This window comes from Silurus meridionalis, chromosome 21 (genome assembly GCF_014805685.1).
Source record: "Silurus meridionalis isolate SWU-2019-XX chromosome 21, ASM1480568v1, whole genome shotgun sequence".
In the NCBI taxonomy this organism is placed as follows: domain Eukaryota; kingdom Metazoa; phylum Chordata; class Actinopteri; order Siluriformes; family Siluridae; genus Silurus; species Silurus meridionalis.
Window position 1 is genome coordinate 14,228,347 of NC_060904.1, and position 27,991 is coordinate 14,256,337.

Below are 27,991 nucleotides of genomic sequence, written 5' to 3' on the forward strand. Positions count from 1 at the left end.
GAACGCTTTGGATGTTTTTTTAATACACACCAGGACGTGATCCGGAATTGAATTTGGTCTCTCGCCGAGCATCAATCCAGCCTTGGAGGATTGCGACCGTAGAAATTAGCGCCTGACCCCGACGCCGAGGAGCAGGCTAGTTATCTTAGCATAGCTTCATTACTGAGCGAGTTAGCTCCTTATATTCTCAAAAAGCAAACAAACAAACAAACCGTGTACTTCGGTTTAACAGCAAGCGGTCTCCCAGGTGAGTTTCCAGCAGCTTAGTATCCTCGTGTTTCAATCCTGAGTGACAGCCAGCCAACCAAAAGCTAACTGTCTTTACAGCACAGTATCTCAATCCTAAAGTACTTCCCTAGAGGCGTTATTCAGCCCTTATAACGCCTTATAACGCCCTGCTGTGGGAATGTCTGCACAAAGTAACGGCCTGGAATATATCCATAACATTCCTGCTGGTTTATTTTGGCTTGTAGATCTTTAATTTTCCCCATTACAATCACTTTTCTTATGTAACCTAAATGTATTGTTTTATTTACACATATATATGAACTGAACGGAGAAAGTTGGTGCCTACTACACAGTTAAGTGATACTCCGCTCTGAAACACATTAATTCTGTTTATACTGAGTCATGTGTGTTAGGGGTGAAAAAATACTTTTTTAATAGTTTTTTTTATTTGAGGTAGCATGAGAAAGTTTTGAGGCTTTTCTTGTAATCGACCAACAGATGGCAGCACGAGGCTGCACGCACAGTCACAGGAAGCACTGATCACTCAGTCAGTGTGCCAAAAGACATCATCCTGTGTACATCGGAAGTGACCATGTGCTTTACCACGTCTATTGCCTCTCCTCACTTGAGCGTTTCTCGCTGGAAACATGATCTCACTTCCGCACCCACCCTACTCGCCAGCATTGTCTCCTGCAGACTTCGCCTTCTTCCCGAAGATGAAGATACAGCTCAAAGTTTGCCGTTTTGACACCATTGTGGCGATCCAGCCTGAATCGCAGAAGGTGCTCGACACGCTTCGAAAAGAAGACTTCAAGGACACGTTCCAAAAGTGGCAGGAGCGCTGGCAGCGCTGTATTTTTATATTGGGTCTGTTTTTGAAGGTCATAGTATGTAAACGTAGATAAATAAAGTACTTTTTTGTAAACCGAGCCAGTCAGGAGACCGTTTGATACCACCATGTATTTTTATATGGCTAATTTTGCCAAATGATGAAGAAAGTACTAAACGTTCCTCGGTTGTAAATATAAAACACGTGTTGTTTTTGTGTGTTCATCCTGTGTTTGCGATATTTCTGTCAGGAAATATGAAGGCAGCTCAAGTAAAAAAATGTAAATGTACTTGGCTACCTATGAGGTGACAAGTTCAATGGTGATGGTAAACGGTCCGTTGCTGCACAATGAAATTCTTTCTTCTCCTATCCCAGAGTTCGGAAGCTGGTGTCGGGTTTCAGCACCCCTGGAGCACAGAGGGTTAAGGGCCTTGCTCAAGGGCCCAAGAGTGGCAAGCTTGGCAATACTGAGGCGTGAACCCCCAACCTTCCAATCAGTAACCCAGATCCTTAACGACTGAGCTACTATTAGCTTTAAAGTGGTAGCTGACGTGTTTGTGCAAAGTGTACAGATAAATAAGTGAGAAAGTTGGACAGGGTAAACGACTAAAGCGTTGCTTTATCGTAGAGAAGTGTGTGTTAAATCCAACTGGAAACAATATCAGTATTTGTGGGTAATGCAGGAAATTGGAGGCACAGTGAAATAAATTTAATGCACATAATGAAGAAAAATGTATTATAAAGAGTATATGCAAATTGTTCAGAATGGAGTTCTCCTTTAAATAGTTAATCAACTATATTTTATTTTTAATGTGGTCTTTTATCAAATTGTCTCTCCTCTGCAGATGTCATATTCGACAAACCTTTAGCATGTGAATACAGCTTCTCGACGCTTCAGACAGTCTTTGCCGTCTCGGACCATCTGGTGCTACAGACATAATGTCAAGCCGAAGGAAGTCTACCACCCCCTGCATGGTGCTTCCATCAGATGTAGTGGAGCAGGATGTGGATATGGATGCCCTTGCAGGGGAAGAAGGAGCCGAAAGTGCTACTGAAGGGACTACAGAGGGTATAGTGGTTCCATTGGACAGTGAAGGAGGTGAGGGTTGGTATCCTGGTGTCTAGAATCAGGGCGCGAATTTTAAATGGCGTGAAATTGTCATTATGCGTAGGCTCCCATTGGCTGTTTTCTGAGGTACATCTATCATATATGTACAGAAGTCCTAAGAGGCCATGCGTTATTATATTGTTTTCTACTGATCTTGACATAACAAAAGTTGTTTATTGTTTCCTCTTGATTAGTAATTATTTTTTTCTGTGTATTCTGTTTAAGAGCATTTTCTAGATGCAGCATCATGGATAATAACCATAACCATTTGTAGTCCATTGAGTGCCAGCAGTTAGTTATTATCAATGATGCTGCCGCTAGAACATGCTTTTTTGCAGAATACGCAGAAATTAAACAAAGAATATTATAACACAAGGCCTCTTAGTATTTCTATATATAGGGACGCGTTGTAGAAAAAAGAAAAAACTACTAATTTGTGGAGAAGGGGACCACCACGGTAATCACTTATCAGATATTTTTGGGCGATGGCCCATTCTTTTTTCCATCAGACTCAGAATGGATCATTTTGTCCATGAACAGTGTGTGTCGGTCATCATCTATCAGCATGATTTTGGCTGGTTGGCAGACTGATTTTTCTGGCAGTGGCTGGCACCAGAATCACTGCTGTGAAAATATTTCACCAACAAATTAACTCCTAGTCGGGTCCCCATTTACTGCCTGATAGGCTAAATCATGCATTGCTGCAATTAATAATCACCAAATGCACTTCCATGGTAGACGTACCTGAACGCATGGCAGCTAAATTTAGTGACGATGTACATTTACTTAATGATACCATCACAGATTATATTGTGGTGATGCAAAGGCTGAACATTTTTTTTGTTTCCTATTCTCAGAGCATGAAGACAGTTTAAGCCATACTGCCGGAAAACACCTAAATCAAACTTCTCTAGAGCAGCCAGTGACTGATCTGACTGCTGAAGGAAATGTTCAGGCTGAGACAGAAGACGGCGAAGACCCTTCCATTACCGGGATTTCACTCAGCAAAACTCCTATCATGAAAAAGAAGCCTGAACCCAAAAGAATAGCCGTGTCTCTTAAAGGGGCAGAAGAGGGTGATTCATTAATTGAAAGCGAAGGGGATCCAGAGTCAATTGAAGCAACCTCCGTTACAGCTGATATGACAAACTCGATTCTTGTTGATTCCACAAAACCAGGCATGTTTGTTGGCATTCCCAATCCATCTCCTGCAGAGCAAAAGAAACCAGTTGTAAACCCTGCTACAGTCCTTCCTGCTGGCCTTGCTCAGGTACTGACAGCTTTGCAGGTCCAGCAGAGTGCTCAGGCTCAGCTCCTGATTCCAGTGAGCAGCATTCCATCTTACAATGCAGCCATGGACACAAATGCATTGCTGGTGAACACTTACAAGAAGTTCCCTTACCCTTCTGTGTCTGAAATTATGGGCCTGGCAACCCAGACGAAGTTCTCAGAGGAGCAGATCAAGATCTGGTTCTCTGCTCAGCGTTTGAAGCATGGTGTTAGCTGGACGCCAGAGGAAGTTGAAGAAGCTCGGAGGAAGCAGTTTAACGGCACGGTCCACACGGTGCCTCAGACCATTACAGTTATTCCGGCTCACCATCTCTCTGCCACCAATGGGCTTCAGTCGATTCTTCAGACTTGCCAAATCGTGGGTCAGCCAGGCCTGGTTTTGACACAGGTTGGCACTGCTAATAGTTTGCCAGGCACCACACCTATCACCCTGACTGTTGCAGGAATGCCAAGTCAGAGCCAGGCATCGAAGATCACGGCTAGTCAGACCAGCTCTGCTGTTAGCGAAACGAAAAGAGCCACAACGATCCAGCCACCATCGCTGACTCCTCAGGAGAGCTCTGCCCTCAGCGCTGATCACTTTGGCCTGCGCCCAAAGAAGTCGAAGGAGCAGCTGGCTGAACTGAAAGCCAGCTACATGAAAAACCACTTTGCAAGTGATGCCGAAATTGCCAGGTTGATGAAGCTGACCAATCTCACCAAAGGCGAGATCAAGAAGTGGTTCAGTGATACCCGCTATAATCAACGCAATTCCAAAAACAACCACTTCAGCATCCCGCATGAAAGTTCCCGGGCCAACAACAGCAGCGCCACTATTGTCATTGACTCCAGCGACGAGACTCCTCAATCCCCAACACCATCACCCGTCAAAGAGAAGGAGACCCGCAAGACCTGGAACCCTTTTCCAGACTTCACTCTGCAGAAGTTTAAAGAGAAGACTCCAGAACAGCTGGTGATTCTAGAGGAGAGCTATCAAAAATGTGACACCCCAACGGATGAAGAACTGAGTCGCCTTAGGGCCGAAACGAAGCTTACCAGGCGGGAGATCGATGCTTGGTTCACAGAGAAGAGGAAAACTCCTGTCGTAGAGCCATCTGATGACAAGACGGATGAGACGGATGGTAAGCCCTCTCAAAGTCCACCTGGAGGAAAAAGGTTGTCCAAGGACAAGATTGTGAAGAAAACCCCGGAACAGCTTCATGTCCTCAAGAGTGCCTTTGTGCGCACTCAGTGGCCATCTGCTGAGGAATATGACCAGCTAGCTGAGGAAAGTGGGCTACCCCGACCTTACATTGTCAACTGGTTTGGGGATACCAGATATGCCTGGAAGAACGGCAATCTTAAGTGGTACTTCTATTACCAGAGTGGCAACGTAGATAATCTGAATGGCAACAAGAGCAGGAAACGGAGAGTACGGAACCGTGGCTGGGGCAGGTCCCGCAACAAGAGAGCCAGAAAACCCACAGGTTTGGAGAAATCCCCACCTATGAAGTTCAAGACTGGGAAAGAGTTTCTTAAGGAATATTACCTGAAGCACAAGTTTTTGAACGAGCAAGACCTGGACGAGCTGGTAGCCAAGTCGAACATGAGTTACGAACAGGTCAGGGAGTGGTTTGCTGAGGTTGGCAGGAAAGTGGATACGGGTGCAGATCCTTTTGAGGATAACACTGGTAACGAGCAAGAAGAGGAGGAGTCAGAGGGGGAGAACGAGATGGTGGTTGAAGAGCAAGGGCCCTCAGCCCCTGGTGACGACGACGATGACGACGAGGATACCGATGATAGTGATTCCTGGGAACCTCCTCAAAGCATAAGAAAATCCTTGCCAGGTCCTGAGGAACACTGATTCGTCAACTCATTTGCCTTCGGAAATAATCCTGGTTTGTGGAAAAGACAGTGTCTGAGGATCCGGTTACAGCTTAATGACTAATCCTACTTGCGCCGCTTTTACATTTCTCACTTTCTTATTCAAGCTTACAAGTTAGTGTTTTGGTTTTATGAAATTTGCAGACACAAATTGAAATTGTCGATTTTAAGATCTTTTTCCACAAACTCGAGATATCTTTCAGCTCTGTTCATCTATGAAGAGTATTGCACACAAAATGAAGAATCCTGGCCCGGCTAAACTGTAGGTTTTAAATGTGCAATTTGAAAATAATTTAGAAAAAAAAAGTTGAAAATGTTTCATTTTAGGTTATGGGCAGAATTTTTTTTTCAAAGAAAAAGAAAAGGAAAAAAAAAAAAAGATCCTCTGCCTCAAGGAGGATCTATGGTGCCAAAGTTATTTTCGCTGAATGTTTTACGGTTCCCTGTTTTGTGAAAGGAAATAGTCAATCAAAAAAAATGAGTGTATGTATCGAGAGTGAGAGAAGGACATGCACAAAAAATAATAATAAAGAACTGGGCACTTTTTGTTGGTGTTTAAAAAACCCTGCCTTTTAAGCCATCTAATGGCATCAATTATAAAAACTTGTCTTGTATGAAACCTGTTGGAAGTTATTCTACAGTAGTAGCAGACGAATCGTATTCAACTTCACTTATTGATCTACTGAGTGTAATCTTGAAAGAAAGAAAAAAACAACGAATACAGCACAACCAGTGAAGGTTGACTTTCCCAGGAGGTTCTTTTTTCGTTTGTTCTTGGAAGTCTGAGATGATTGGGAACGGCTGCAGAAGACTGTTAGTGGACTGTTATCAGTGCCTGTACTAAGGAGTGGGACTGTTTTTTTTGGGGTTTTTTTTTATGTTTTTTGGTTTTTTCTTTCTTTCTTTTCCCCCTTTTGCACCTTTTCAACCGGACACTTTTAAAGAATTTTTCTTTTCAAATTTGTGGTTTTCCGATTTGTAACAAATGCTCGTTTGTATTTTCCACGTGGGCCTGAAGTGTAACCCCTATGTTCTGTTCGACCTTTTTCACACATTTTACATGTCCTCTCTTGCCTCAACTTCATTAGTGGGGGAAAAAAATATTTATATTTAATAAAATCTCTTCAGGGTTTTTTTTTTTTTTTTTTTTAAATCCCTTTACAGTTTTTCCTCAGTTGCTTTGGGACATTTTTCAGATCAGAAATGAAATTCTCAAAACTACTTGTTCAACCTCCACATCATGGAGCACATTTCTCTTTGCTTTGAACAAATTGTGAACGCGTTGGTACGTTAATTTAATTGATTTTGTACAATTGTCTGCTGATTCCTACATTATCAATTGTTGGTCATGTTGATCAAAATATATTATACTGGTTGACCTGAATAGTCCTAAAACCCAAAGCATCTAGAAATCAGTTCAATGCATAAATCATTGAATGAAAAATGGTTAAACCAGTCATAATCTCTCAAGCGTACCTTCTTCTCATTTCTAGTAAACTTTTTTTGGTAATTGTGTCTTGAATTGCTGAATTGTGCAGAAGAATCTTGACGTACACTCGCCTTCATTAGTAAAAGTCATCTAAGATCATCCAACGATCAAGCAGTTCTCTAGAATAAATCATATCTCATGAACCTTCAATTGGTGAGCGAATACAGACGGAGCAAAACACAAAATTAAAATTTTTTAAAAAATGGATGAACAACCAGGAAACGAAATGAGTGAAATCCTGTTCCTCAATAAAGTACAATATACAGTAATGTGTATATTTGTGCTGCCGAAATTCATAGCTGCCATACAGAAGAAATTCAGCCTTGTGATTCTTCAATCATTGTGATCCAAACCGTAGTTTACATCAGGAAACACTGAAAGCGTGCGCCGTCATACTGACAACATGACTAAACATTTTAACGATCTGGTTTTTAAACAATGACAAAAAAGACGACTTCTGATGGATGAACGAAGGATTTAAAGAAAAGTCCAGGCTTTTGCAAGTAATCCAATATGTGGTGCTGTTTGTAAATTGAGAAATGCACTTACTGGTTTGCAAATATTAAGAACGATTCGAAAAATGTTTCAAAGCAACTGAGAAAAACTATAAGATTTAGCTGCCATTATAGTGTTAAAAGTGTCAGATTTTTATATATAAAAAATCTAATGTGATTTTCTTTTTTTTTTTTTTTTTTTTTTTTTTTTTAAAGTCATTGTTATAATTCCTTTATCTCTTGCCTTGACACATGGAGGATTTTTGCATCCATGTGCATACATTTTAAGTGTATTTCTACTGAGAAGTATCCAATATGATGCAGTCGTATGCAAAAAAAAAAAAAAAAAAAAGATCGTGCGGCGATTAAAAAACAGCGAACAGAACATGAGGGTTTTTGGGGAAAGGGTGCTTTGCTTCAAAGGCTTCTTTTGGTGTCTGTTATATAGATAATGGCCCCAGGGTTTGAAAAAAATATAATAACCAATGTTTTTGGTCAGTTTGATTTTCTGTGAAAAGGACATCAATAATTTCTATACCATGGACTTTTTTAAAAATGGTCCCCTCTTATAATATTGCATGCTGCAGCTGTTGGGAGGGGAAAATAATTGCTCATTTTGTACATATGTTTTATGGTTGCATTTTATAAGTTGTTTTACGCAATTTTATAAGTTTGTATTTATGATAATGATGATGACAATGACAAATCTTTCTTTGGCCCAAGTGGAGTGCTCGTACGGTGACCCTTTTTTTGTGTGCTTTGAATTGTTAGTGTAATTTTTTTTTTTTTATTGTTATTATTATAATTTTTTTTTTTTTTTTTTTTTTTTTTTTAAATAGAAGAGTTTTGCTTAAAACTCCACTTGAATTGTTCTCTCGTTGGTGAACGTTATTGCCTGGTGTCCTCCATGTGATTCTGCACTTGTAGTGTATTGTAGACAAGAGATACATGAGTATAAGTATTGTCTGAAAAAAAAAAAATCACACCTTTCTGCAACGTATCCATAAATGCAAAACAAAAAAAATTCATCTAGAGTTTAAAATGATGCATATGCCTTTTTTTTTTCTTTGAATGTGTTCTATAAAGTGCAGCGATACGTCTGCTGCCTTCTTACATCTGTCACTAGTTGTGTTTAACAGCAGCACATTTACATGATCAACTCAAATCACTGTAAGGCTCAGTAAAGCTCATTTAGATCCACGAATATGATCGGGCACCATCATGGAGGTAACTTGTGAAGTCATACCGAGCCTTAAAATTGAATCGGTGGCAGAAGCTTTATTTTCCAGAGCCATACGCCTTGTGCAATGCTTTTAATTTAAAACTGTTTTGATAGGCTGTGGCTTGATTTAGAAAAAAAAAAAGATATATTTTCTACTTGTTGGAGGACAACAATAAATTTAGATGAAAACCTTTGTGCATGTATGTGTGTTATTTATCTGGTGGAAATCGACATTGTTTTTGGTCTTTTACATAAAAACCTTCAGGCTATAAATATTCATTTCTACTTACAGAACAGCGAAAGAGAAATGCATGGTAAGCACAAATCGGGAAAATGTCAGACATCAGTGGTTGGAAACCATGGGTCAAAAATGACAGTCCTTTATGGATCTACATGCTCACTTTTAAAATTTTTTTTATTATTATTATTATTTCCAATTTGTGGTTTCCTGATTTTTAACAAACACTCGTTTGCATTTCCCATGTGGACCTGAAGTGTAACCTGTATCTTCCTTTTCGACCTTCTCTTCCACCTCTATTTTATATATATTTATTTATATATATATATATATATATATATATATATATATATATATTTAATAGATAATATTCAGGTTTATTATATATTCTTTATATATTAAATATATTTGTATATATTCAAGAAAGAAAATTTACTGAGCTTTTTGTCACTGTTACTGTTCCTTCATCTCTTGCCTGAACACATGGTGGTTTTCTGGGTCCATGTGCAGAAATTTGTATTGTATTTCTAAAAGGGAAATGTTTAGTATGATGCATTTGTATGCAAAACTTTCATAAGAAAAAACAATATAACAAAAACATTAATTAATAGAAAGGCAAAAGAAAAAGGAAAGAGCCTGCTAGACAGAATTACATTAAGTAAAATAGTTGAATACAAAAATAATTGATAACAAATGACGAATAATCAATTTTCAAGAAACACATTAAAACATATATAAACCGTAGATGCTAAAGAAATCTTCTTCTTCTTCCGGCTGCTCCCATTAGGAGTCGCCACAGCGGATCATCCGTCTCCATACCCCCCTGTCCTCTACATCTGCTTCTTTCAAACCAACCACCTGCATGTCTTCCTTCAACACATCCATAAACTTTCTCCTTGGCCTTCCTCTTTTTCTTCTTCCTGGCAGCTCCATCCTCAGTATTCTTCCACCGATATTCCCCATGTCCCTCCTCTGCACACGTCCAAACCATCTCAATCGTGCCAAGAATTGATTACACTTAATGACAGCAGTTTCCTCTGAATGTGTAACACTGATCTGTGATGCAGCATTGGAAGCTTTAAAAGCATTAAAAGATGCAGTTGACTGCAATCATGACTCCCAGAGGAAGGCTTTCATCCTACATCCTCTCTAAAAAGGTTTGATAGATGGAGCGGTTTATTAGTAGATGACCAAAGTGGGGATAAAAATAGGGTAACTTTCCAGACTTAGGGGTCATTTGGGTTGTTGGAATTCAGAAAGTTTTTCTGTAAAAATAAATCATTGATAAGAGGTTGATAAACTTGGTGCAGGGTGAGATGCAACTGGGAGTGTGTGTGTGTGTGTGTGTGTGTGTGTAAGAGAGAAGCAGAACCGCCAGTTTGTGTGTGACCGAGATGCCGTCTGCAGAGTACAGAACAAACTTTACTCTTATTCATGAATCCTCTCTGTTTATTCATGTTATTAGTAGACCTACATTTCCATGGCACTACTTTTACTACGTGGTTTGTGTATTTGTTCTCTACTGGTAAAAGATAAAGACACACAAGAATTACACAGTGAATGTCTGAAAGGAAGTTCTGTAGCCATTTTTTGGCTCTAACAGAAGCACTTTTGTAAGATGGAGAACAGGAGGGAAGATGTTAGCAGACTGCCTCAAACCCACAGTCAAAAATGGAGATGGAAGCTAATGTTTTGGGGTTGTTTTGGAGCAGGGAAGGTTGGTGAAAGGGACACTGAAACAACATGGCTACCATTCCATACTTCAACACCATGCAATGCAGTTCTGTCTGGACTGCGGCTCATTGGAACCAAATTCACCAAACAACAAGTCAGTGACCCGAAGTGTACGCCCAAGTCGTCTGGAGTGTTATCTATCATGGAATGTCACTGCACCTTAATTCTACCGAACTGCTCTGGGATCAACTGGATCACAAAGCCAACTCAAGCAACAACGAATCGATTGTTTTAATTGAAAGAATAGTGAAGCGTCAGACTTTTATTTTGAAGAGCGTTTTTAAGGTTTAGCGTTAGCGAACGCGCTGTCATATGATAGTCACGTGACCGGGAAGCGGAAGACAGTAGAGGGTGAATGCAGCTGCAGAAATCAGACTGGGAGAAATGTGATTATTGACACGTAATCGAACACAAACCGCAGATTGACACCGGTGAGATCAACACTGAGCGCTGTTTGCAGGTGAATCAGAATTAACCAGGTAGATCTGATCTCGGGCTGAGAGCAGAGACTGACAGCCTTATTTACATTCTATAATCTTCATCATCATCATCATCGTCATCATCGTCATAATAGCTTCAACACTGATTGTGTCAATATTGCGTTTGGTGTAATTTGTCTTTTTCTTTTTGATCTCTCTACATTTTCATTATCACGATCATCATCTTCTTCAACTTTCTCTTCTTCGACTTTCTCTTCTTCAACTTTCTCTTCTTCTTCTTCTTTTTCTTTTTCATCTACTTTACCTATATTTTTGCCTTGATCTCTTTCTACATTTCCTTCCACTTCTTCTCTATTTTTGCCTCAATCTCTATTTTTGAAAACTTTTCTTTCTCTTCTTCTTCATCTATATTTTTGTCTTGATGTCTTTCTAAATATTTATCATCATCATCATCTCAATTTTCTTCCTCTTCTTCTTCATCTTTAAGATTTTTGCCTCTTCTTGCCTATTTTTTCTTTTTCTTCTTTTGTATCCATATTTTGCTTTGATCTCTTTCTACATTCCTTCTGCTTCTTTTCTTTTTATTCCTCATTTTATTCTTCTTTTACATTTTGACTTGATCTTTTAAACATTTTATCATCTTCCTCATATATTTTTGCCTCAATCTTTTTTTTCCTACATTTTTATCATCCTCATTACCATCATCATCATCAACCTAATTTTTTCTTTTACTCTTCTTCTTGTTCTTTTATAATTTTGCCTTGATCTTGTTCTTCAATTTCTTCTTTTTTTCCTTTTCCTTCTCCTTCGTCTCAATTTATTTATTTTTTTAAATCTTATACATTTTTTCTTTATACCACTTTCCTTTTTTTCTACCCCCTCCTCCTTCTCCTATGCTGATTCTTCTTCCTCTTCTTTATCTCCTTCTTAGTTTTCTTCTTCTTCTACCTAGTAGTAATATTAGTAAGAAAGTAGCACCTACACGAGTGTGTTCTTTTCAGTACTCGAGCAGTTGAATCAGCTCCAGTGTTGTACTGGTGCTTGTTTTCCCAGAGTCTGTTGCCGGCAGGATGGACTTCCTTGCGGAGAATAACCTGTGTGGCCAGGCCATCCTGAGGATCGTGTCCCGTGGAAACGCCATCATCGCCGAGCTGCTTCGTCTCTCCGACTTCATCCCCGCTGTGTTCAGGCTCAGAGACAAGAGCGACCAGCAGAAATATGGTGACATCATCTGCGACTTCAGCTATTTTAAGGTATCCTGCAGTTAATCTTGTGTACCTTACAAAGTTATTTACTCGAAATACAGTCAGACCTCTGCTTTGTGCTTGATGTGTTTTAATGCTTGTGTGGAACACTTCAGGGTCCAGAGTACTACGAGAGCAAGCTGGAGGCCAAGCCAGAACTTCAGGACTTGGACGAGGAGTTCCGGGAAAACAACATTGAAATATTGTCTCGCTTTTATCTGGCCTTTGAAAGTGTCCATAAATACGTTGTGGACTTAATAAGGTGAGCAAACTATCTAGACAACTGGGTCAGAGCATCTCCAAAACTGCAGCTCTTGTGGGATGTTTCCGGTCTGCAGTGGTCAGTATCTATCAAAGGTGTTATAAATGGTGAACTGGCAACAGGGTCATGTCCGTGGGGGAAGTGAAGACAGGAACGTGTGTTTCCATCCAACAGACGAGCTTCTGTAGCTCAGATTGCTGTAGAAGTTAATGCTCGATGGGTCAGGACTATTTTGGCAGCAGAAGGGGGAACACTATTACTCATGTGGTCATAATGCTATATTTGATCGGTGGCCATAAACTTATGCCCGATCAGTGTATAATTTAGAAACAGCCTTTATTAATTACACCATATTAAAGGTAGCGTGTTGAGATAATAATAAAGAATTCACGATTGTTTGTTGAAGGTACCTGGATGACCTTAATGAAGGTGTCTACATTCAGCAGACTCTGGAATCAGTCCTTCTTAATGAAGATGGAAAACAGCTATTGGTATGAAACATATAAACATTGAAAAGTCTCTGAAGTTTGAAGTGTATAAAGATAAGAAATCGCATCGTTGTTTGATGTTTTCAGTGTGAAGCTTTGTATCTGTACGGCGTCATGCTGTTGGTTATCGATCAGAAAATCGAAGGAGAAGTCAGAGAGAGGATGCTGGTGTCCTATTATAGATACAGGTAAGCAGGAAATGCCCATTAGGATGTTAAATAATTAGATGATCATTGGTCATGTTGAATAATAACTATCGTCTTTTTTTTCTATTTATCTCTTTAACTCAAACCTGATGCATTAATGGCATTATTATCGTGCTGAAACATGATTCCCAGGCTTGGTTAACTTGTAATGACATGTAAAATGATACCTGTTTTTTTTTCCCCTCTCAGTGCTGCTCGATCCTCAGTAGACTCAAACCTAGATGATATCTGTAAACTGTTAAGAAGCACCGGTTACTCCAGTAACCCCGGGGCTAAACGGCCAAACAACTACCCCGAAAGCTACTTCCAAAGAGTTCCCATCAGCTCGACATTCATCAGTATGGTCATAGGTCGCCTGCGGTCCGACGACATCTACAACCAGGCATGGCACAGTTTCATCATGCGTGTCATTGAAAACATAAAAATAACGAATATAGGAGTTTATTAATATACAGATTGTTTCTGCAAACATTTGTTCGATTATATATATTTTTTTCTTTATGTTTTGGATCTTTTTTAAACTTGAATTTGAGATTAAATATTTATTAGTTTTTTTATTATGGTTTTGAGTTAATCAATTAATGAATCAATTGTGAGAGATTTTTTTGTCTTTGTTTTTTTGTTTGTCTTGAGGGGGATTTTTTTCTTATGTTTTTGGGGTTGTCTTTGGATCTGTTTAGAAACTTGAATTTGAGATTAAATATAAATGTTTTTGTATTGTAATTAATTAATTGATTAATTACTGTGTCTGCATTTTGTTTTGTATTTAAACGGAAGCTTTTTGGGTTTTGTATTTATATAATTTATCTCTTAAAAATCAAATTTTTTATTTAGATTTTACATTTTTGATTAGTTTTTTTGCTAATGGTTTGGAAATTTTAGTTTACAGTTAAAAACATTCCTTTTGTACATAATTCTACATAATCCATATGCTTGTTTTTTTCAGGTTTCTGCTTATCCGCTGCCAGAACACCGGAGCACTGCACTGGCAACCCAAGCGGCCATGCTGTACGTCTGCCTGTACTTCTGTCCCTCCATCTTACACACACAGCAGGCCAAGATGAGGGAGACTGTGGACAAATACTTTCCTGACAACTGGGTAAACACTGTTTTAATGGGACGCAGCACTGATACAGCTAGAGTTCTCTAATAGTGACTATACAGTACTCAATACTATTTTTAGACTATAAATAAGAAATTATTGTCTTTATTCACATTAATTTTTTCCCCGACAATCCAACAAAAACTTCCAAGACAAGCCCCAGCTTCTATTATATATAACTAATAATTATATATAATAATAATTATTATTATATATAATAGTTAACAGCTTTTATTATATATAATAATAATAGTTCTGTCAGTTAAAACACACTGCATTTTTCTTTAGATTTTATTAATTATTATTAATTTACCCCAAAATAAATCCAAAATGAAGCTAAAACAAGCAAATAAATAAACCCTTTTTTTTGTAACATATTTACAATTTTTGAGAAGAAATATTAAGAAATATTTTTACAGTCATTTAATCCGTTTTATTTTTTTTGTTGTTTCATGAAATTACACATTAAAGATAGATATCTAGCAAATAGCTACCAAAATACACAGTTATCACATTGTAAGTGATATGTGTGTGTTGTTTTGTTGAATCAGGTGATCAGTATATACATGGGCATCTCTGTGAACTTAGTGGAAGCGTGGGAGCCATATAAAGCAGCCAAGACTGCACTGAACTACACCCTGGACACAGCAAATATCAAAGAGCAGGTGCACACACACACACACACACACACACACACACACACACAAACTCTATCTATCTATCTATCTATCTATCTATCTATCTATCTATCTATCTATCTATCTATCTATCTATCTATCTATCTATCTATCTATCTATCATCTATCTATCTATCTATCTATCTATCTATCTATCTATACATACATACATACATACATACATACATACACACGCACAATATTACAATACAGGATTTGGTTTTATTGGAGATGTTTCTAGGATGCACTCCAGGATCTCTTAATACACCAGAACACTTTTCTCTACATTTCAAGTTTGGAATTGAGGTTGCATTGAGATTTAGACACTAGAGTTTTTATTATTCCACCAGACATAATGTTGCATATGCTCTCTTTTCTAGTGTTCTAATCAAACAAAAACAAAGCTAATAATTGGACAAAATAAATTTTGTACTAAAAAGTGGAGTATAGATAATTTTGAATTAAAACATGTAATAAACGTATTAAAATTGCACTTATTAAATTATATTTAAATGAATAATCATATAAAGTGTGTGTGTGTGTGTGTGTGTATATATATATATATATATATATATATATATATATATATATATATATATTCTATGTATATGCATGTCTTAATACATATGAGTGGATTAATGCAGTAAAATTAAAAACTGTCAATAATTCTGATATTTGAAATGTGGTCTAAAAGTGTGTACGTATTTGCAGGCTTCTCGCTATGCCTCCAGTGTGGAGAGCCTCCGGCAGCAGGTGCAGCAGTTGCTGAAGGAGGGCTTCCTGAGAGAGGAGATCGTCCTGGACAACATCCCGAAACTACTGAACTGCCTGCGGGACTGCAACGTAACCATCCGCTGGCTGATGCTGCACACTGCAGAGTCAGGTCTGAGTCATGGCCTTCTCAGATTCAAATTAAGCTTTTGAATAACAGACGGTTTTATAGAAACAAAAAATAATTTAATTGATACAAATAGTTTAATCACAGTCATCTTGTAAAATATATGATAATATTTGGGGTTTGAAATCCTTTATGCCCTAGTAATTGTCTTTGAGTCCTTTTGGTTTCAGTATTGTTTTTTTGTTTTTTTTACATTTACATTTTTACCCATTGTTTTACTTATTCTCGCATATTTCTTCATCCATCTTTACACGTTTCTACCTATTTCTACCAGATTTTATTCTATTTTTACAATTCATTCTTTGTTTGGAGTGTAATCGTCATCTTACGTCTTCCAGCATATGATTCGAACAACAAGCGTCTACGCCAAATCAAGGATCAAGTGATCAACGATTCCAAATACAACCCTAAGATTCTGTTTCAGCTGCTTCTCGACACGGCTCAGTTCGAGTTTAGACTCAAAGAAGTGGGTTTTAAAGTTTTTTTTCTTGCATCATTCTAAATGACAAAGGTCATGAGGTTGTTCAGCAAGTGTTATGTTTTTAAATAGCACACCAAGTTCTTATTAATAAATTAAAGATTGTTTAATATTCACATTTGAAATGCTGTAGTTAAACCTGGCAACATCTGTATCACTATGCTGTTTTTTTTTTTTTTTTGTATCATCCAGATGTTCAGGCAGATGTTGGCTGAAAAGCAGCTGAAATGGGAAAGCTATAAGAAAGAGGGATCGGAGAGGATGATCGAACTGGCCGAGGTGTTTTCTGGAGTCAAGCCTCTCACCAGGGTGGAGAAAAACGGTTCGGTTCACAATCAGTGTGTGTGTGTGTGCGGTTATAAGGGAAATAATCATGAGGGTCGGTGGTGAAATACCACATAAAATGTGATGTTGATTTGTTATTCCACATTTTATATTCATCTGATTCTGCAGATAAATGACCAGGATTTAATGCTACATTTGATCGATGTTACATTGAGTTACATTTATCTGTGAGTTACAATCAGTTACATTTCAAAGAAGTTATCACTAGTTTGGGTGATCACTAGCATTATAGTAGTTATAACCTGTCAGCTTTATTCTTACTCTTGAAGTAAAAAGAAAGTACTCTACAGTTTGCCATATTACAGAGAAAATCTTGAAGATTCACCTGGAAAGTTGTTCCAAAGCACTGAGATATCTAAGCATTTCATTAATGTTTCCTTACAAAAAGCTTCACCGTACGAACAATTATACAAATACTACATTTATTTAGTGTTATCTGTTCTACGTCTAAATTAGCTCTTACTAGAAACGATACCATTTTAGGACCATACCATACCATTTTCCATTTTTAGAGCAGCTAATAATGAATGAATCAAGATCTTCTGACCAATTAAATTAGAGAATTCAGCAGCATTGTGGCGAAAATGTGTGCTATGAATTTTAGCAGATTTATTCATGCAAACAAAATATTTATTAAAATCTTCTCACTTTTCACATTTTTATTTACAGTATAATAGGTTGTATATTAACTTATTAGAAGAAAACCGATAGTTCTATATAAAATCAGAAAAATCATTGATCACCCCCATGTAACCAAAATGGAATAATCCTCTTGATTTGACTGGTAGATAAATCAGTCTCCTCCTATCAAAAGCAGCAAACCTTTGACTATTCAGTGTTACCCCTACCTAATTTATGCACTTTAAAACCTTGAGCTCACAAACTTCTGATCAGAAGTCCAACACCTTAACCACTGAGCGGCTGGCCTTCATTATGTCTTCTTGTTGCCTCCACAGAAAACCTGCAGGCGTGGTTCAGAGAGATCTCCAAACAGGTCGAGTCTCTGAACTATGAAGACTCCACCGCAGCTGGGAGGAAGACGGTGCAGCTAATTCAGGCTTTAGTAGAAGTGAGCACCACTTTCGTGTTTATTCATTTACACGTATGCACTTAATGAATGAATAAAGGAAGTTAGGACTTCCTTCCTAGTTGCACAAGGAACTGTCCACTTTCATTTCTTAACACATTGTCAAATTCACCAGTTAATGTTTGCAAAAACTTATGTAGGAAATAAACAAGAGATTATTGAATCTGTGACCAGATGTTGATGTTTATCAGTAAGCACTTTTTCTCTGTTGTTTAATGTTCAGGTCCAAGAGTTCCACCAGCTGGAGTCTAACCTGCAGGTGTGCCAGTTTCTGGCGGACACGCGCAAATTCCTGCACCAGATGATCCGTACGATCAACATTAAAGAAGAGGTGCTGATCACTATGCAGATCGTAGGGGATTTGTCCTATGCCTGGCAACTTATAGACAGGTAACACATTTTCAATGAAAGGTGGTACAAAGCAAGTGTGAATAATTGCACAGGAGTGACATGCACATGCATTTTAGAGCATGTTAAACATTTAGTGAAGATATTGGGATTTAAACCACCAAATTCGATACAGAAGGAAGGAAATGAAGAAAAGTTTGCAAAAGCTTTGCTCTACGTTTCGTGGTTGTTTGCTCGCCTCTGAACTTGCAGAACTGGGGAGTTCAACGTTTTTTTATGAGACAGTCTGGATATTTCTGTATTGAAGAGTGAGCTGAATAGCAGCGCTTTGTGTGTTTTGTAGCTCAGATACAGGTGATATTATTTCAAAAACCAAATATACCAAGAAATATCCTGCTCTCCTGCACCAGCATTTGTGACTTTTTGCAATCTAAGAGCAGCTGTTTACTCAGAGAGACTCGATATTGTATGATTACAAATAAATACACATTTATTGAATGTCAATGAATAAAAAATTCCCAATTTTACCTTGTTCAGATGGTTAAATCTGATAATAAATAATATATACAGTATAATATTAATTTACTATTATTATATTATTTATTGTATATGCTACAAAATTATTGGCACCCTTCCAGACTATCATAACTTTCAATTTAACTATATAAAATAGGGATTTCTCCTTAACATTGATGCTTTGGCTAGGAAGAGGTTTTAACATAACTGCTGAATGCGAAAACTACAATCTAGAAAGCAAAACAATTGCTAATTCATAATGGGAGACATTTTTCATAATAGCTAGGCTTTTTTTTAGCTGACTTTATTTGCAATTGTCGAATTATACCTTTAACCTTTGCTGCAATAGAGATGAAAGAGGCAGTTACAATTAATTTATTATAATATTCTGCATTTTCACTTATAAATTACAATTACAGATTGTAAGCCGTGCCAGGGTATAAGGGAAAAAATAGCTCTTTGTTTGTTCCTTTAGTCTTTGTTACTACACTCACACATTACATAAACATCCTTTGTTAATATGACTTTTTTTTTTTTTTGGTATGGATTTTTAATATTTACATTTTCTTTTTTAGTTTCACCTCTATCATGCAGGAGAGTATCCGAGCCAATCCGTCCATGGTCACCAAACTCCGAGCAACGTTCCTGAAGGTATGACTTCTAAGCATGTTGGAAGTTAACACAGAAGGCTTGAAGAATAACGGTAGGCATCTGAATTTAACTTTTCGCAATCCACTTTAAACAGTTGGCCTCGGCGCTGGATCTTCCCTTGATGCGCATTAATCAGGCCAACACTTCTGATCTGCTCAGCGTGTCGCAGTTCTACTCCGGAGAGCTGGTGGCCTACGTCAGAAAGGTACTGCCAGTTGTGAGAGCTAGGTTTTAGGAATCATTTTGTATCCAGCTGTGCTAATGATTGATTTAATTAAAAGATCCACTACTTGAATGGTTATTGCTAACTTTTAAGTGTTAGTATGTTTGGTCAAACTGATTTGTTCATTTTAATGTTTGCATATAAAAGTGCAGATGTGACTATAAATGTATGTACGTCTTGCGTAGTATGTGACAATCTGCAAAATGTAAAAAAAAAAAAAAAAAAAAATTTAATTAAGGCTGATCAGAAAATTTGTACTTTATGTAGTATTGCCCATAGAATTTACAGAAAAGAGCTGGTTTAAAAGTTTGCACACGCTCAATTCTGCATACTGTGTGTTGTTATCTGGATGATCAAAAAATGATGATATTGGACGATGATGTTACCTGGATGATCAACTAGGGGTTTAGTCGACCAAGGATTTACATCAGATTCAGAAAGTCTTGCCTATAGTCGACTGAAAGTCTTATCATTATGTGTGTGGTATGTCTTCTTTCTTTTTACATTTTTTGTGCAACATTATCTTAATAGGCTTTATATTAACTTATTGGGAGAAAACCGGTAGTGAAATCAGACATTAAGCACCTCCATATGACCAAAATGTCATGATCCTTGTTTCATAACAGCTCTGTGAAGATTTGACTGTGAGATTGGCAGTCATATAAGGCTTCTCCTATCGAAGCATTGAATCTTGGACTATTCGGGGTCACCCCTAGAATCAACAAGTTTTTATGTTTCATGATAGATGTTCCCAGTTCCTCTGAGTGTTTGACTTTCCCACTGTTCTTCCTATGAAAAATTCTCAACGACCTTCACTTTGCAATATGTTCTGCACATTTTAGCTTTTTCAAATAGCAGCGACTGTATATGATTTTGAGGTATTAGATTAGACTAGATTAGATTCAACTTTATTGTCATTTTGCAAGGTACATGTACAGAGCCAATGAAATACAGTTAACATCTAACCAGAAGCGCATAAGTGGCCTATTTACAATAATAATAATAATTTATTTATTTACTATTTAAATAGCAATATGATAAATAAGGGTACGAGGTCCATGTGTACAGGGGTGAGGGTGAATAATGTACAGAAGGTGCAGTAGGTAATAATATATGGTATTTAGTAATATACAATATACTGTGAAAAGATCAGCATGTCAGAAGATAACATGCTCAAATGACATGATATAGATATGTACAAGTATGTATGTATGTATGTATGTATGATACAGTATATTCAGAATAAATATGGGTGGAATATACAGTAGTACAATGATAAATGTGGGTTATGGATGGGGCAGAAATGCGTAGTGGATAAAACACAGAAAGTGACATTGCAGTAGTGTATTTTTAACATTGTGTAACGATCAGCTGTTCAGTGCAGTGAACACAGGTCGTATTCTTCAGTCTGTTTGTGCGGGCGGCCTCTGAGGCACCTGTAGCATCTGCCCGAGGGGAGAAGGGTAAATAGTCCATGGTTGGGATGAGCGGTATCACAAGATCATTTCACAATACATTAAGAGACATTATTTCTTATGTGAACAGTTTAATTTGAGTCTTGTGAACTCGATAAGCATCTGCTATGTGAAATAGTTTTTCCAGGGCAGTACTAAATAAAGCAAAATCCAATTTATGTAGTCCTATATAAATGATCTACATTTTGCAGATTGTGCGAGATGTGTGTAAAATTATGACCAAAGCTAATAGAATACAATTTGTGGAAATGTATCTATTACTAAGCATAATATTTGTTGTTTAGGTTTTGCAGATCATTCCAGAAAGCATGTTCACCTCACTGGCCAAAATCATCAAGCTGCAAATTCATGACATCATGGAGGTTCCTACAAGGCTGGACAAAGACAAGCTGAAGGACTACGCCCAGCTCGGGGCCCGCTACGAGGTCAGTGCTAGCGGTTTCCGTATGGATGTTGATCATTTTGATCTTTTACTGGTACGTATGACTCGGTCATTTCTTCCTCGCCCTTTACCTCTAAACCCTTGATTTGTTCTTGTCAGGTTGCCAAACTCACTCATGCCATTTCCATCTTCACTGAAGGCATTCTGATGATGAAAACGACACTTGTTGGAATCATTAAGGTTTGAAGTTGTGTATGGTGTGACTTATGAATGTGTATTGGCGTTCCATGATGATGTTACTAGAAAACTGATTCATTATATGCTGGTGTGGCTTAAGGTGGATCCCAAGCAGCTTCTAGAGGATGGAATAAGGAAGGAGCTTGTAAAACGAGTTGCTTATTCACTACACAAAGGCCTTATATTTAACCCTAAAGCTAAAGTAAGTGCATGATTTGTGCTGTGTGTTTTTGAAGTGTGTTTTATTTGGTGTTCTCTAATCTATATCTAGACTTTTTGTTTTGTGGATATTATACACCCAGAGAGGGCTTTAAATCCTTACAGTGTCAAATAAGTAGTAGTATTCTCTTTTCCAGCCTAGTGAGCTAATGCCCAAGCTGAAGGAAATGGCTGCCACAATGGATGGCTTTTATCGCTCCTTCGAGTACATTCAGGACTACGTAAGCATCTATGGCCTAAAGATCTGGCAGGAAGAGGTTTCCCGAATCATCAACTACAACGTGGAGCAGGAGTGCAACAGTTTCCTCAGGACCAAGGTTTCATATCTACTCTGTCTGCTTTTACAACTGTGCTAGCATCTTATATTTCATACACGATTTTAAGGCTGTTCTTGCTGTAAGAATTACACCCAGTCACTTGGCTTTCGAAAAGCCAACAAAAAGCTGTTCTCTTTTTTATTTTTATTTTTTTGTTTTTCTTTACTGTAAAAACAGGAAGCCTGTTGCAGTTTAAATGAAAGAGTATAGATTATTAGCTACTCTTTGGTTTAAAGGGAAATAGTAGGTTCATGATTAGTTAATTATTAGTTATAATTAGTTTCTGACACACACACACACACACACACACACACATATTACATTTTTTTATTTTTACAAGAGCTGTTAGCTTTATTTGAAATAATTGAAAGGAAAATTGTGTTTCTGATTAAAATAAACAGACTTAGATCTATTTTAAGACAATAAGATTCTGCTTTTAAGTTCTTAATAAGCTACTGTTTGGATCAAAAGTGTGGACTTTGTTAAAGTCGTCTCGTGCTTTTAGATTTTAGTACCATTCTAACACCAATAGCTCCAATTCATTTCATTAATTTGATTTCATTTTATACTTATTCATTTCATTTTGTTTTCCCAATTCTTGCTTAATCAGCCTTCTACCATTTTAAGCACCAAATTTTTAAGTGTTTATTTGTCACCATATTTGTGGTGTTCTTCAGATCCAAGATTGGCAGAGCATCTACCAATCGGCACACATTCCCATTCCCAAATACCCTCCAGTGGACGAGTCGGCCACGTTCATCGGCCGTCTCTGCAGGGAGATCTTAAGGATCACTGATCCGAAGCAAGTTCAAATATAAATTTCAATACGTTTATCGTCACTATATTCAAACACTAAAAACTAATTTCATCATTTGTCTTTTTTTTTTTTTTTTTTTTTTTTTTTTTAGAGCAACTTGCTATATAGATCAGATGAACACCTGGTATGACATGAAGACACACCAGGAAGTGACCAGCAACAGGCTGTTCTCAGAGATCCAGGACACTCTGGGCACTTTCGGCCTGAACGGACTCGACCGTCTCCTGTGCTTTATGATAGTTAAGGAGCTACAGGTGTGTTTTTATCCAAGTTATAAACGTTATGTGTCATTATTTCACATTCAAAACAAGCAGTAAGATATTTGAGAAAAAAAAAATGTTTTATGATATTAGCAAATACAAAGGAGAGAATGTGGGAAGCTATTACACATTCATTTTCCTGAATTACATTTAATAAGTCATTCTTTTTTTCCTCCAGATGTTCCTGACCGTGCTTCAGAGGATCATCCTCAAGGACAAAGCTGTGGTTGATATCTTTAAAGGGCTGCTGAATGTCGTGAACCCGGTGAAAGGCATTGTGGGTAAGACAACCCTGCATTTTAAGTGCATGTATGGCCTCATATTACATACTGGAGACATAACAGATGTTTACACTGTAGCCTCAGTACTATAAACTAAAACAATTTGTTTTGTCTCCACAGCCACAGCAAGTAAAGTGTATGCCAACGCTGTAGCCAAAACACAAAAGATCTGGCCTGGATATCTGGAGTCCATTATGAAGGTGTGTGTGTGTGTGTGTGTGTGTGTGGCTTCCCAGAAGAATAGAGATTTTTATAACAGCAGAAGGAAACTGTATCTAGAATGGGATGTCAAAATCTTTGTCAATTTATAAGATCTGTTTTATAGACATCTAAAATAAATAGGGGTGGTGATAAATGTGTAAAATGATAGAAGTGTGTTTTTTTTGTTTTGATTTGTTTTTTTATGCGTGCCAGTCAAAATGTACACATTAACAAGCTGTAGTGTAATCGCAACAGAACCGTGTCTTCCATATACATGAGTTACAAGGAAAGTTTCTTGTATATCAGTTATTTGTAATGACCAAGACCACCTTAGTGCAAAAATATCTGAAAATGTGACACCTAGTATCCAAAGTTCGAGAACCACCGCACCAAACAACCATATTTTATTCCCCATTTGCTGTTATAATAATCTCCACTCTTCTGTAAAGATGTTTCACTAGATATTGGAGTGTGCTTGTGGGAAACATTAATGCAAACACCTCCAAAGTGATCCTATACAATTGTGTGCCTCCAAATTGGTGGTAACAGTTTCGGAAATAACCAGATATGCCTGGAAAAGAGAGGTGTCCCAATACCTTTGTCCATATAGTATATATAAAGCCATCATAGTAGTGTTAATCTCTCCTCAACATCTCAGGTGTATCTATAATGTAAAATTAAGTAAAATTTCTCAGTTTTAAAACCAGGAAAGGAAAAATATGGAAAAGTAATTATAAAATGAAAAAAAAAAACCATAAGCCATCCCATTGTTTTGTTTGTTTCTTTTTTCTCTGCATTAATAGTAGTTGTATAGTAGTTACCTACTTGACAGATTTCATTTAATTAAAACCTGGATGTTCTGCTTTGCTGTATTTACATTGCAGGTGGGTCAGATGCAGATCCTGAGGCTACAGATAGCGAATGAATTAAACTATTCCTGCAAGTTTGATTCCAAACATCTGGGAGCAGCTCTGGAGAATCTAAACAAGTGAGTTAAAAACCATGTCGATGGTTCACTCATAATTTTTTCCACACTTTTTTGTTTTTGGTTTCAGTTTTTGGTGCTTGTTTGATTTTTTTTCTACACAAGTGTTTTCTTATTGCAGCTCTCTGCTCGCCGATATTGAAGCTCATTACCAGGACCCGAGTCTGCCGTACCCTAAAGAGGACAACACCCTGCTGTATGAGTTCACTGCCTATCTGGAAGCAGCTGGAATACACAACCCACTGAACAAAGTTAGTTACATGTTTAAATAAAAATAAAAAAACACTCCACATAGAGCATGTAGACAAAATATCCTTTTAAGTGTTTTAAATAAATTATGATGGTTTAAATGATGTAAATCATCAGGACACTAAACTGAACTTTTGCTTTGTTTCCACACGGACGGTTTTAATTGCCGGATGTGTGCATCGTGGCTGGTTTTTGGTCTGGAAATAGGGATATAAGTCTCGTTGGCAGTGATGCTTTACTTAAGAATGTGAAGCGCCAATAAAGAAGAAGAGGAGGAAGAATGGTGGTGGATTTTTGGGGCTTGATTTGGTACTTGGCGCATCAGTAAAACAAATGTTTAGTAATTGAAAATTATTTTTTGCTGAGTAAAGCAAGGACGTTGTGAATAAATTAATCAAATTAGTGCAGCTGAAATTTATTTGCTTTGCGTTTTTAACACGTTAATTTTGACATGTCTAGTAAAAAACACGTACGGACGATTTTTAAATGCACTGCAGAGAATAAACATTGTCATAGAAATGATATTGAAGAAAAACTGTTTTCATTTTTCAACTAATTTTATTTATTTATTTAATCAAAACCTTTTTTTTTGCAGATCTACATCACCACCAAGCGCCTTCCGTACTTCCCCACTGTCAACTTCCTCTTCCTCATCGCCCAACTGCCCAAACTCCAGTACACCAAAAACCAAGGTTCCACATTTCCAGAGCCTCTGATTATATTACACTCCAGATAATGAGGACAAGTCATAGTTCATCCTCAGTCCTGACTGATATCTATCTGTGCAGGAATGACCTGCCGGAGAGCAGCTGATCCTGTGGACTGGGTTCCTCTCGTCCTGGGTTTACTGACACTGCTCAAACAGTTTCACTCCAGATACACAGAGCAGTTCCTGGCTCTCATTGGGCAGTTCATCCGCTCCATCATGGAGCAGTGCACCAGGTAACAGACTGGAATCCCCTTTTTCTGAGAAGCATTTTCAGGGGAAAAAAGCATATAAATATATATATATATATATATATATATATATATATATATATATATATATATATATATATATATTTATATATTTCAATCTGGATATTTGCATGTTAAAGCCTTCAGAATGAATTCTGCTGATCAGATACTATGTATTTTAATGATAAGCAAAATGGGAAAAAATCATCCAAATAATTAATTTCATTTACATGTTGGGCAAATTACACTTGATTCTCACACAAGACTTTATTTAATCCAGAAGGAAATTCACATGTTACAGAAGCACAAAGAGTGAAATTGTACTAAGCAATGTATAATATAGATAAAAGATAATAAGAGAACAAATATATAGATATACAGTATATAAAGAAGTATATAAAGATTTAGTTATATTTGTAAATCTCATTATCTCATTTTTATAACCGATCAGTTGAGGGCTAATGGCGTTGCTCAAGGGCCAGCAGTGGCAACCTTTTGATCAGAAGTCTTAACCTACTTAAGTACATTTGCCTAATATTTGGCCTTTCATGTTAGGAAAATTTTTTAATTAATTTTGTAAAACACAGATCAGGAATAACTTTATGACCACCTCTAGCAGTCATAATTTGGCCCTCGTCAAACTCGCTCAAATCGTTACGCTTGCCCATTTTTCCTGCTTCTAACACGTCAACTTTGAGGACAAAATGTTCACTTACTGCCTAATAAATAAATCCTACCCACTAACAGGTGCCATGATAAAGAGATAATCAGTGTTATTCATTTCACCTTAAATATAAAATGGAAAAATATTTTCTTTTGTTAAAATGTGATTACTAAAAGTGCTAATTTAATTAATTAATTAAAAAGTGCTGTTCATTTCTACACAGTCAAAAGATCCCCGACATGCCTGCGGATGTGGTCGGAGCGCTGATGTTTTTGGAAGACTATGTGCGTTATACAAAGCTATCCAGAAAGGTCAGTTATTAATAAAAAAAATTTATTATATATATATATATATATATATATATATATATATATATATATATATATATATATATATATATATATATATAAATAAAGTATAAAGTTCTGTTAAAGGAAATTAATCAACTCCATGATGCGTGCTAACAGATGAATTTATATATATATATATATATATTTTTTTATTTATTCTTTGCAATTGGGCAGAAATTGTGAAATTCATCTGTTACTTGATTAATTTCCTTTAACAGAACTCCCAGAAGTAACTTCTCATAATACATCAATTTGCTGAAGAATACAAAGCATTATACTTTATTTATTTTATCAATTTATAGTTGCATTAAACATCCATGAAACAAGCCAGTTGTTCTCTCATTTTCTTTAGAAGTTAATGAGAAAAATTTATTTCAGTTTTACAGTCATTTATGTTTTTCTTTGTTCAATAAATTCAATAATTTGTTTGTATGCACACAAAGATTTTGCCAGTAGTTCGAGAATTGATGCTGTTCGATTTTACAAATGTATATAATATAACAATGAGTTGTACTAATTAGATTTATTCTTTAATTGGCAGGTGGTGGAAGCTCACATCCCAAGTTTCATTTTTGATGAATTTAGAACCGTATTGCAGTGATTTCTTTTCTCCACAGGAACACAATTTGCCAATTAACAATTTTTGCATTTTTCCATAATTGACTAACATTTAGTTAGTTACTGAAAGTGTAATTACTGTGTAACATTTCATCTGTGTTACTTTAGTTTCAGTAGAGCTATGCTGAATGTAGGAAGGTATAAAGATGTTGTAAATAAATAAATGATATACTGAAGACTTTTTATTTATTTGCATATATATATATATATATATATATATATATATATATATATATATATATATATATATATATATATATATATTACTAAATGGACTAAATCTTTCCTCATCGTATGTGCTTCAACCCCAAACTATTACCACGTCACCAAACGTTGGAGGCAAACAATGGTATAGGATGTCTTTAGATGTAGTAGCAATTTTCCCTTCACAAGAATAAGGAAACCTGTTCCAGCATGAAAATTTCCCCATGTGCACAAAGCAAGCTTCATGAAGATATGCTTCACGTTGTTTGGAGTGCAAGATCTAGAGTCGCCTGCTATAGAGCTCTGACTACAACC

The 27,991-nt window shown here is 36.9% G+C and overlaps 2 protein-coding genes across 4 annotated transcripts; both read left to right on the forward strand.

Annotated features, from left to right (window-relative positions):
* The first annotated feature begins 108 nt into the window (after positions 1–108).
* Positions 109–6,450, forward strand: LOC124403879 (zinc fingers and homeoboxes protein 1-like). Its single transcript, XM_046877716.1, has 3 exons — positions 109–247; positions 1,903–2,156; positions 3,023–6,450. Exons 2-3 carry the CDS (start codon positions 1,997–1,999, stop codon positions 5,296–5,298), a joined length of 2,436 nt encoding a protein of 811 aa, XP_046733672.1. The 5' UTR covers positions 109–247; positions 1,903–1,996; the 3' UTR covers positions 5,299–6,450.
* A 4,349-nt stretch (positions 6,451–10,799) lies between these two features.
* On the forward strand, positions 10,800–27,648 carry washc5 (WASH complex subunit 5). 3 transcript variants are annotated; one of them, XM_046834071.1, is made up of 29 exons: positions 10,800–10,955; positions 11,989–12,188; positions 12,296–12,441; positions 12,848–12,932; positions 13,017–13,117; positions 13,325–13,517; positions 14,082–14,234; positions 14,789–14,902; positions 15,626–15,797; positions 16,151–16,278; positions 16,483–16,612; positions 17,592–17,704; positions 17,946–18,112; positions 19,162–19,237; positions 19,332–19,442; positions 21,220–21,360; positions 21,477–21,557; positions 21,655–21,756; positions 21,911–22,090; positions 22,768–22,892; positions 22,999–23,161; positions 23,346–23,448; positions 23,569–23,648; positions 24,534–24,637; positions 24,756–24,885; positions 25,479–25,575; positions 25,672–25,825; positions 26,728–26,815; positions 27,396–27,648. In XM_046834071.1, the coding sequence occupies exons 2-29, from the start codon at positions 12,006–12,008 to the stop codon at positions 27,453–27,455; spliced, it is 3,480 nt and encodes a 1,159-aa protein (XP_046690027.1). In that variant the 5' UTR covers positions 10,800–10,955; positions 11,989–12,005; the 3' UTR covers positions 27,456–27,648. The 3 variants fall into 3 exon arrangements, with proteins under 3 accessions (XP_046690027.1, XP_046690029.1, XP_046690028.1); XM_046834073.1 differs by having other exon boundaries at positions 10,800–10,926; XM_046834072.1 differs by having other exon boundaries at positions 10,803–10,974.
* Positions 27,649–27,991: the final 343 nt, after the last annotated feature.